The following is a 12,417-nucleotide window of genomic DNA, read 5'->3' on the forward strand; positions in this document are numbered from 1 at the left end:
ACCGTCTTAAGTAATGTCTTAAGATGCAAATACGGCTCTGTGATTGGTTAATCACATCTTAAGATTGTACTTAAGATATTCTTAAATATAAGAACCGACTATGAATACCGGCCTATGAGCCGTTACTACCCACACATGGTCTTGTCTCTTTCTACGTCTGTCAATTATGATATCGGTTCCATGCTCCGTTCAATACTATGGCTGAGTTTCGATATTCACTGCCAGTACTGAAAATCTATGGTGTACGTGACGTAAACTATAGATTTACAGTTACAGTACTGGCAGTAAATATCGAAACTCAGCCTATATGTCGATGGTCATGATGACAAAATTTATAATACACGTAACATAAACTTCCAGTATTAGATTTCCAGTACTGACAGTAAAAAATACGAACGCAGGCTATATCTATAATGAGGACTCGCTCCAGTGTATGTACTATAGAGCTTAATGGTCTCTATAGTATGTATATATACGCATGCGTAATTTCTCAGGATTTCCCAATCGAATTATGATAATATGTTTTATTAGTCAAAATAAGAAAAAAAAATGTTATATAAACATTAGTCTCTTATAAATATTTTAACAAGTTAATACAAAAATGTGAAATATAAAGAAAATATAATACTTGCTTTTGTATAAAATGTAAAGAAAATGTAATTATTTGTTCTTATAATACACATTAATATATATATATATATATATATATATATATATATATATATATATATATATACATATATATATATACACATATATATGACTAATTTAGCTATATTTATCCAATCTGTTTATGCAGGTTGGGTGATCCAATTTTTCAATATGTGATCATATTTTATTATATAAATCATATATAATATTTATATAAGAACGTTGTGAGTAAAGGACAATAAAAGAATAGAAAATAACATTGTGAGTAATAAACAGTGATTAACAGAAGTTACATCTATTATCTTCAATTCTAAGATTTTAAGTATATAATAAACAGAATGTATAAAAACAGATTAAATAAATATCATTGACTCGTTCTAATACTATATTAGAAGCAATATCGGTATTTATGATAAAAGTATATATAATAATACACATGACAAAATACATTGCACATTAAAATAGTCTTTTCTTGCAACTTTAATTGCAAATTTTTTTAAATCGTAATATAATGCAGCAATTTGGAATCATAATAATATTCAGCATTGTATTTAACAAAAATCCTGAGAAGTAACTATAGTCTTGGTCTTATTTTTTTTAACTGTATAATTATTTTGAATATTAATATTATCTTCATCAAAAAAAACTTAATTCAGAAACATTACAAAAAATAATTTTTTTCTTAAGATCTTCACACATTCTGTAAGTATAAATACAAAACAATATTACTCATTTTTTCTAATGTATTCGTCAATATATATAACTAAAATTGTCTTTTGCAGCTTATGCAATAAAAAATCTTGACATAGTACGTTAATTTACGAGTCAAATTCGTTTTTAACATGCAAAATTATATGATTAAAAATAAAATTAAAAATAAAAGTTGTTAAATTTTATCCAGATTGTCTATTAATTTTTAAAAAATTTTATGCTTTTATGTACCTTTGTTTGCATCAAAATTATACCGCAGGTTCAAAAAGATAAAAATAACTGTTGAACTTGTTGCCTTTTAGTGAAATATGTAACAATAACTTGTAATATATTACATTCAAAGATGAATGGGAGAAAGTGATATTTTTTTATTAAAGAACAGAGAATTCAGATCGAGAGAAATGCTTTTAATAGGTTTGGTTGATTAAAAAATTGCGATTTATTAATTGTGATTAATTTAATTTAAAATGTTCCATATAATTTACTTTATTGCAACATTTTCAATAATTGTTGCATTGTATATAGATTATTATCTGGTTATGTATAATAATTTCTCTTTTTACTGCTATAAAATGCTCATTATCAAAAAGTTTTTTTGCAGGGCACCCCGTCTTGTGTATATATATATATAATCGCCATAACTATGTATAAATAACTTATCTATTTGTATACATACATACATATACATTTTTTTTAGTTATGTGTATACATTATATTTATAAGATTTATTTATACTCTCGTGCATATAAATATATTTTCTTAATCATTTCAATATGAACACTGTAGAGTTATAATACGAGATATCATTCTCTTTATTAAAAAGATTTCATCAATGTTTCATTATTCCCAACTATCAAACTCGATTTTATCTTTAGTTTAAGCTCGAGTCATTGGACAAGCCATAAGCAGAAGCTTTATTTGACCCTCTTAACGGAAGAAAATACAAAGCTTAATTTATATTAATATATTGTTCCTTGCTTTATTATATTAACTTTATAGAATATTTAAAGATTTATCGACTTTTTTGGTAGCATTCTTCTAGGTTTTTTTTTCATGATACATTCAGCAAAGCGTGCAACATAAAATATGTATTATAAATACTAATATATTTTCCTAGTCTCTAAGATAACAAATCGTTCATTCTATTTATAGACCAAGAGTGCCCTTTTATGTGATTGTTAATTTTTAAATGATTACTGTGCTGTCTGTTGCTGTATTTCGATCTTTTCTACTGTCATATCCGGATTCATAGCAGTGGCCTCTTGTATCGCCTCTGCTAAAGCTCGATCGTGATCAATCGGATCACCGTCCGATTGTATTGTTATCTTCTGTTCTACTCGTGTCTCAACTACGCCATCTTTCTCCGTTTTATACTGTAAAACCAGCGATAATTATAATAGTAAAAATAATATAATTACAAACAATATATTGATAAAATATGATGTATACAAACCGTGATAGTTTCAACGGTACGGGTTTTACTGGATATGGTCTGTGTGCTGACTATTTCTCCTGTAGCGCTATAGTTACCATCTTCACTCTCGAGAGCTACTTTCCTCGTTTCGGTTGTCACTACGGGTACCGTAGTCGTCGTCGTCACGTTGTTCTCTGGTTCTCCCATATAAACATGCTTCTCAGTTGCAATCACGGCTGGATCTCCCTGAATCAAAATTTATTCACATATCTTTTATTTGAGAATCTATTAAAATATAATTTTAAAAAAACAATTAAAATTATAATATAAAATAAATAAATAAATATTATTGAATATTAATCAAGAAAATAAATACAATATAAACATGCTTCTCAGTTGCAATCACGGCTGGATCTCCCTGAATCAAAATTTATTCATATATCTGTTATTTACGAGAATCCGTTAAAGCAGTAAAATATAATTTTTAAAGAACGATAAAAATTGCAATATAAAATTGATAAATATTAAATTTGATTGCAAATTAATAAAGAAAATAAGAGGTGACATGTGGTCTCGTATGGAAAGTCACAGGTCACAGACTAATATGCGAAGGGTCCCTGGTTTCGAATCCGGTTCGAATCAATCTGTTTGGAAAATTATGGAAAGAAGGAATGGATTCGGAGAGAGAGAAAGGGAAGCAGGATTAGTTGAATGAGGAAGAAGAGAGGAAGGAAGGAAGGAAGAAAGAGGGAAAAAGGAGAGAAGGAAGAATATAGGAGGAATTGTAAAGGATATAATAATGATACCTTGTAAAGGTTCAACGTTTCTACCAAAAGCGCCTTGTAAAACCCTTAGGGGACACAATAAATCAACTTTATCCTTAATAAAGAAAATAAAAACGACAATCTAAAAAATGAATTAATTTCTCACAAATTGATAAATTCAGACATTTTAACACTATGCATTTACGATATTACATTTACACTTTTACATCTTAAACCTTTATATCATATATTGCGAGCCTTTCCCAAGCAGAGAAAAAAATATTAGAACTCTACCAGGACTCGATCCTAAAATCCTTTAGTAGATTCCAACTTCGCTTACATATTCGCTACGTATGTAACGAAATCTGCTCTAAAAGATCTATATGTTCTGTCTATCGAAAAATAATGCATAAATTACATTTCTTTAAAAATTATGCGATACAAAGATACAAGCAAAAATACCTTACTGCAAATATGCACTGCATTGAGCTAGCCGCTAACACACAGATACTAGACCAAAATGTCATGTGTTCATGAATACCTGTAACCCTCTGCAGTTCTTAAATATACACAATATCCTGCCACTAATATATGTATATTAGTAGAGCAAAGTGATGATGATGAATTTAATTATTTGCTCTGACCGTTATTTGATTACCTGATAATATTGATTGTAGAAAGCTTGTTGGTCATCGTCAAGATCAATCGGCGTGCCTGAATCTCCGCTGCTTGAACTCGATGTACTTAGTCTTCGTGAGAACAGCTACGCCATGCAACGTGTTAACCAAGCAACAAAAATTTTACAAGAAACAAAAATAAATAAAAATAAACAAAAATGATTTATATACAATATTATATAATATATGAGTATGATTATAAATATTGCCAATTTGATTTTTATTATTAATTATTATTATTATTTTATATTTAAAATATTAACAATATTTTGTATAAGTATAATTTGCATCCAATAAAGTGTTAAAATAATACCACTTAAAAAAAACAATCAACTGAAAAATGATGAGAATTAAACATTATGTATGGACAAAAATATTATGTATATATGAAACAATCTTACATTTGTGCTATGGTCATGTGCGATCTTATATGTATGCAGCACAATGTTATATGTGAAATGATAAAAACTTAAAATATTAAATGATATTGTTAGAAAATCCAAAAAATATCCACATGTAGCAATTTATAAAAAAAAACCGCTTACATGCTTTACTTATTAATTTCAAGCGCATAAAAGGTTTGAAAAAAAAGGAATCCAGAAATTACCTGTTCACCAGAAAGCACATGACTCGTGGTTCGAACCTCTTGTGTCACTACTCGTTGCTCCTGCCGCGTCGCACTGGTCGCAGTTGTATGCGCTACAGTCTTTTCCTCTACCTAATGTGAAAAATAAATTACAGCAAGTAGCAAATAATAGACTTAGGCAAAATAAAATTTAAAAAATATACATATGTATCAAAAATAACAAAATAGCTTTTCATACCGCGCTAAAACTTACATCTATCTGCGCGCGCGCGCGTGTGTGTATAAGATGTATTATTTTAATGAAAAAATTGTATATTTTCTAAGCTTGACGTTGTACAAAAAATATTTTAGATAAAAATAGAATTTTAAGGGAGAAAAAATGGCGATAACTTTAAAACTTATCTAAAATTTTTCAAGGTCACTTAAAGGTCAAGTTAATTTTTTTAAGTGAAATTATCTTTGGTTTTTTTATAAGTAGGATGGTCAAAAAGTAAATAATTTACAAGATATTTTGTACTTTAATGTAACATGATGTGTTATATAAATTATAAAATATCTCGTAAAATATTCATTTTTCGATTATTTTATTTCAATACTTTTATACACAAAATAATGAGAGGAATCATTTGGTGTAAAAAAACACATAGTTGTTTTTAAGAAAGAATATGTTAGTTGTAAATTACATACTTTTAAAAAAGAAACAACTATGCGTTGTCTTTATACCAATTATCCTCTTATTTTATGTATAAAATTATTGAGGTAAAATCATTAAAAAATAATTTGAATAGTTTACGAGATATTTCATGATTTATGTAATATTACGTCAAATTAATAAGGCTCCTGGCTCCTCGCCGATTATGTTGGAATTGTGACATCAGAAGCGAAAAAACAAACATTCTAAAAATTCTTAGATGACGAAATAAAAAGATATTTAGATGAAACAACACTTCAAATGACTTTAGCACACTCTTAAAATACCTCGAAAACTATCCTTTTCTTTTTATAATCAATCAACAATTGTAAAATAACCATAATATGAGGCATAGACTTCTAGTTTTTGTACATGCACATCAGTCATTCCGCATGACAAAGTCTGGTATCACGATCATTTTACGGTTGTTGATTGACTGTCAAGGGAAAAGAATAGTTTTCGAGATATTTTAAAAGTGTGTGTCTAAAGTAGTATTTCATCGAAATATCTTTTCATTTAAAAATGGTATCTAAGCATTTTCAGCATATGCTTTCTCATCTCTGACATCAGAATCTAACATGACCGTGGTGAGAACCCAGTACGGGGATTCTGTAACTCTAACGACGATGTCGCTATCGTTAACGTGTCATTGCGCATATATTTTAACACCTCAAAATATGCGTAACGATACGTTAACGATAGCGACATCATCGTTAAGAGTTACAAAATCCTCGTACAGGTGTCTTAAGGCTCCTGGCTCCTTGCCGACCAAGTCGGAATCGTGACGTTAGAGGCGAGAAAGCACATGCTAAAAATTCAAAAACAATACTACAAAATTCTTTGACACACTTGTAAAATTGTCCGAAAACTATCTTCTTCCCTTTAAAATCAATCAACAACTGTAAAATGACCAATGAAGTCCAAGCCGTCTGGTCTTTGCGCATGCACAGTCATTCCACATGACAAAGTCCGATATTACACTCACACACATATCACACACATATCACACACACACACACACACACACACACACACACACACATTTTACGGTTGTTTATTAACTGTCAAGGGAAAAGCATAGTTTTCGGACAATTTTATAAGTGTGCCAAAGAGATTTGTAGTGTTGTTTCATCGAAATATCTTTTTATTTAAAAATGGCACGCAAGAATTTTCAGCATGTATTTTCTCGCCTCTGACGTCACAATTCAACATGGCCGCGGCGAGGATCCAGGAGTCTTTTAATATTAAAAAATAAAATATTAAAATATTTCGTGAACTATTCACATTTTGGCCAGCCTAATATATATTCGAATATAGTCAAATATTGTGAGGAATCGATTTATATAAAAAAATTGGAGTGGTTTTATTTATTTAAAAAAGGATACCCTATTATTATATAAAACAAATTCAAATAAATTCCCATTAATTAATATTCTCCAAAATGACACTAATAATACTAATTACACAAACCTGACTTGTTTTTTGATTCTTTTCAAGATCTTCATGCATCGTCGCAGTACGTGTAGTGACAGCTGTTGCTGTCATATATGGAGTTCTACCATCATCCGATGCTTCTGCCTAAATACAACTACCATGTAACTAAGATCTTGAGACATACAACTAATGATAAACAATAATTAAAAAATGTAAATGAGTAAAAGTAAGTCAACTAGTAAGTATGTAAGAAAATAGTTCTTAGGCACGTGCTAAATCATATTTTGTAATGCAAGGTATAATAAAATCAGTTGTAAAGCAAGTTTGTACAAAATGAACACATGTTCATTCATATAAAATTTATATGAAAATAATGCAATGTTTACGATTTATAAAAAACTTACTAGCGTATACTTTTTTATAATTATTCTAAACAAATATATTTCTCACTCAATTTCATGCAATATATTTAAATGTAAAATATAAATAAAAAGAAATGTTCTATATAGCATTGCCGAGAGAATCAAGATATATCACTACATGTAATTATAAACATGCAAATCTTATATTTGTCAATTATATGTCTGATGATATATTAAATTTTCAACTTATGAAAAGAGATTCTGTCAATAAATAAGAGTTTTATTCTTTTCAAACATATCACCTTGTTAACGTGAGTAGATACTGTGACTTGGCCTGTGCCACCCGGTGTAAGATCCTCGACCTTTTTCTGAATATTTTGCGTTACACCTTCCTGATCCTTGACTACCGATTGTTTAGTTGTCGTTTTCACGATTGTCGGTGTCGTAGTAGGAATCGCAGGCTTTTTCAATTTTGCAGAAATGGACTTTGATGGCTCTTGTAAATCTTTCAGAATCGTTGTGCTGTTCAGCAATTGATTATTGTTTCCATATATCACGCCATCCTTCACGTACGATCCATCCTCGGTAAAGTGTTCCTGATTATACAATTTTCCGAACTTGTCATGTATCTTGCCGTCCTTAACGAAATCACCATCGGTCCCGAACGGTGCTCGTAAGATCGGCTTTCCATCCTTGTCGCACACGAGTCCCTTATGGACCATCGTGATAATAATTGTAAAATGTTTGTCGAGCGCTTTTCCATTAGGCGCGCAAATTATCCCATCTTTGACGACATTCCCTTCAGCATCGAAATTTCCTTGTTTAATCGGTTTGCCAGTTTTATCTACCACGACTCCTTGTATAACTTTTAGACCCTCCGGCCCGAATGCTTCCTGAGTCAGCGGCTGACCGTTCGCTTCGTAAACCTTGCCGTTTTTTATGAAACTGCTCTCCGATGGTAAGGCATCTTGAGAGAGAGGTTTTCCATTGCGTCCGTAAATTAAGCCATCTTTAATAAAGTTACCATCGGGACCGTAAATATTTTGGTTGAAGTATCCTCCTGCGGGATCATAAATCCTGCCGTTCTTGATCACGTTACCGTCATTATCAAAATTCCCGAACTTGAGTGGTTTCCCATTATCGTCGCACACTAAGCCATAACGAACGTACGTAATGCTAATTACGCTCCGTCTTTTATTTAACGGCTTTCCATCTGGCCCATATAGTAAACCGTTTCTTATATAACTATCGTCATCTCCAAACGTACCGTGATCGAGCGGTTTTCCATTCTTTCCGTAAATAATACCATTTTCGATGAAGTTACCTTCGATACCAAACGAACTGTGACTCAAGGGTTTCCCATCTTTGCCGTATATTTTACCTTCCTTGATGTAACTATCATTAGGTAATTCAGATCCTGCATTCAGGAGTTGGCCTCCCCAACCATAAATAAGACCATCTCGAATGTAACATCCGTCAGGCTTGAACGCACCTTGTCTCAGCAATTGTCCATTTTTGTCATAAACCACTCCGTCTTGTATGTAACATCCGTCAGGTATCAGCGAGGGTAAATTCTTCGGATTTCCGTGGTTGTCCATAATCTTTCCGTTGTTAACCGCTATATTGTCTGGACCTTTATCGTCTTGCGTTAAAGGTTTGCCGTCTCTACCTATGATAGTACCATTTCTAATTGTATTACCGTCAGGACCAAACACGCCTTCCAACACGATCCTGCCGTCTTTTCCACGAATCAATCCACCTGCTACATATGAGCTGTCAGATCCAAACGATTCTCTGTTCAAGAGTTTTCCCAAATGATTGAATATCACTCCGTCAACGATAAAGCTGTCCTCCGGTAAAGCTGCATTCAACTTCATCGGTTTATTGTCACTACCATAAATAAGGCCATCTTTGATGTAACTGCCATCCGGTTTGAAAAATGAAAACTTTAATAATTTACCATCCATGTTATATATCTTGCCATCTCTAATAGCTGCACCTTCGGGCACGAACGATTCTTGATTAAGCAACTTTCCGTTTTTCGCATAAATAATACCTTTCTTTATATAGCTTCCATTCGAACCAAACAATTCCTGTTTTGCTGGCTTACCGTCTTTGTCTAGAACAATGCCATCCTTCACCAATCCTTCAGGGCCAATATTAGCATTTGACATTAATGTATTGTCCGCATTGTACACTGTACCTTCTTTAATTATAAAATTATCAGACTTAAAGAGACCTTGAGATAGTGGTTTGTTATTTCTACTGTACACTAATCCATCTCTGATAGAATAACCATCGGCTATTAATGGAATTTGATTTAGGGCTCTGCCATTCTCTCCGTATATTATACCGTCTTTCACAAAACTACCATTGGATTTGTAAAACGCGTACTTGATAGACTTGCCATCTTTAGCAACCACTTTTCCATCTTTTAAGTGAGCACCACTCGGTAGCAAGGATCCTTGAGTCAAGAACTTTCCATCTTTCGAATAAATTATTCCGTCTTTTACGATAGATCCGTCAGAACTAAAAGATTCATGCTTGATCAGTTTGCCATCTTTCGAGTAAATTTTTCCCTCCGTAATATTATGACCTTCCGGACCTAATTTCCCGGCATTAAGCAATTTTCCGTCTCGTCCGTAAATTAAACCATCGCAGATAAATGTGTCATCAGGTACAATTGCAATTTGCGTCAAAGGTTTGCCTTCTTCGTTATATACTATACCGGCAACTATGTACTTTTCGTCTGTATCATATGATCCCTGAGTCATAGGTTTGGAATTAGATGTAAAGATGAGACCTTCTTTCACGTACGTTCCATCCGTACCTAATTGACAATGTTGAACCGGTTTGCCGTTCTTCAATAGTATTTTTCCCTCTTTTACTAATGAATAATTCGGTCCGAGGAAAGATTGTTTTACTATTTCACCGTTGGAAGAACAAATAATGCCGTTCTTTATTAAATTTTTATCCGTACCTAATATTTCTTGATGAATAGGTTTGTTATCTTTCCCGGTTATTATACCGTTGCTGACATGAACTCCGTGTGGCCCAAAATCGGCTTTTTTCAGCAACTTATCATCTTTCCCGCAAATTTTACCGTCTATTATTTTGCTACCAAATGGTCCAAGATTGCTCTGATCTAATAATTTACCCTCTTTAGTATAAATCATACCTCCGATGATTCTCGAACCATCGGGAATAGGCAAAATATGATAGTCTGGTTTAAGTTCTGCTGATACTGGTGGCACTATTGGTACAGCTTGATTGGTACTATCTTGACGTTCACTAACGATGAAAGTCTCTGCTTGATCCTTATCAGTACCTACTTTCTTTTGTTGCTCCTTAAGAGCAGCAGACTCTACGTAATTGAGGCCGGGTGTCTTTAATCCTGATGCTTGCTTGTCCGCTTCTTTCGTTTTTCTCTTTTCTGCAGATTCCACTACCTTTTTCTCTTCTCCCGGAGCATAGTTAAATGCCAATCCAGTAGCTTTCCGACTAGCCGTAGGTGATGATTGACCCTGTATTGTTCCTGGCGATGCGGGTCGATCTTCATACGTAAAACCATGTGAAGTAATCGGCTTTCTCGTGGGCGAAGCTTCCGTTTCTTCATAATCGTAAGGTTTCGTATAACTAGGAATTTGAGAAGATTTCGCAGGATCTTCTTTTTTATCTACATCTGTTTCTTTATCAGTCTCCTTTTCTTGCTTCTCTGTAGAAAGATTCAATTCAGCATCACTTTTGTCCATAGATTCATCGAGTTCTTTGCTCTTTTTCTGTTTCTTATCTTTATCCTTTTTCGCGAACAGGAAACCGCCGACAGGACTCTTAGATAATATATAAAAAAAACATGCAGTACAAAAACATGCTATACATGTAATGTATAATTTATATAAAATATACGTACATTTCACACATTTAAACAAAATTAATAATATCTATTAATGCAAATCTATTATTTATACAGAAGTAGAAACTAATCCTCCGTGCATGTTTAAACTATGTATAATTTAAACTATATGTATGTGCATTCAATTAAAAAATAATTATAGCATTTTTAATGAAATATTTGTTCAACATTATTATGAAATTTGATGCTAGAAAACTTATTGAGTTATATATTTAAAAATAATAGTAAAATAATAAATCTTATACGGAATATTACTTGTAAAAATATATTTAAAACTTTTTAAGAATATAAAAAACCAGCAAAGTGCGTACAATACATAATATAAACTTACCTTAACTTTTTCCTTTTTCTCTTTATTTATTTTTTTGGGCGTTTCTTTATCCTTCTTTTTCAATTCTTTTTTAGACAATGATTTGTCATCAATATTGTCAGGATGGGCATTATCATTAATCAAATCAGTATTATTCAAATCATTGTGATTTTCTTTTTCATTCTCATTCTGTTCATCCTTCTTCTTCTTTAATAGATTACCGGGCGGTAGGACAGCTATTCCTCCGACCGGTTTCTACAAGTAAATTTATCCAATCACACGTTACTTCATGCACCAAGCGCAAAAGCCACTATTTTGCAAAAATAACATTAAACATTACACGAAAAATCTCTTTTTAAGATGCAATACATGCTCTACATGATCTACGTTTTCAAAATTGTCGCGATTTGTTATATCTATCTCGTATCATATATATAACGCTTTTTTTGTTTAATGTGTAAAAGTTTATATATATATATATATATATATATATATATATATGTATATAAATGTTTTTACATATACATTTAAATAATGGCTTTATTAAATAATAAAAAAAATTCTAAGTATTATTATCTAAAAAAATTCTCTAGTATTAAATATCCAATTAACGATAAATATGCTGTTAAGACTCCTAGCTTCTCGCCGACCATGCTGGAATTGTGACGTCAGAGGCGAGAAAACACACGCTAAAAATTCTTAGATATTGTTTCGAAATAAAAAGATATTTCGATGAAACAGCACGTCACATGGCTTTAGCACATTCTTAAAATACCTCGAAAACTATCCTTTTCCTTTTATAATCAATCAGCAGTTGTAAAATGACCTGAGCTGTAATATAAGGCTTATTGTTAGTCTGTCTAGTCTTTGCACATGCGCAGTCATTCCGCATGAAAGTCTGATA

The 12,417-nt window shown here is 31.8% G+C and overlaps 1 protein-coding gene across 4 annotated transcripts in view; it reads right to left on the reverse strand.

Moving 5' to 3' along the window:
- Positions 1-1,217: 1,217 nt before the first annotated feature.
- The window catches only part of Cora (erythrocyte membrane protein band 4.1 like coracle), a 53,252-nt gene continuing 42,052 nt past the window's right edge, over positions 1,218-12,417 (reverse strand). The window contains exons 9-15 of one of the 4 annotated variants that reach the window (XM_083047023.1): positions 11,535-11,768; positions 7,593-11,120; positions 6,965-7,072; positions 4,825-4,935; positions 4,199-4,303; positions 2,816-3,022; positions 1,218-2,735 (exon numbers count right to left, since the gene is read on the reverse strand). In XM_083047023.1, coding sequence (XP_082903149.1) covers positions 2,556-2,735; positions 2,816-3,022; positions 4,199-4,303; positions 4,825-4,935; positions 6,965-7,072; positions 7,593-11,120; positions 11,535-11,768 — 4,473 coding nt within the window. In that variant the 3' untranslated portion in view covers positions 1,218-2,555. Of the gene's footprint in view, positions 2,736-2,815; positions 3,023-3,107; positions 3,195-4,198; positions 4,304-4,824; positions 4,936-6,964; positions 7,073-7,592; positions 11,121-11,534; positions 11,769-12,417 lie in introns of those variants that run through there. The other 3 variants (XM_083047024.1, XM_083047025.1, XM_083047026.1) reach the window with 3 other exon arrangements.

Source organism: Prenolepis imparis, unplaced genomic scaffold (genome assembly GCF_030444845.1).
Source record: "Prenolepis imparis isolate NDT839.2.m4 unplaced genomic scaffold, iyPreImpa1.0 SCAF_9, whole genome shotgun sequence".
NCBI lineage: Eukaryota > Metazoa > Arthropoda > Insecta > Hymenoptera > Formicidae > Prenolepis > Prenolepis imparis.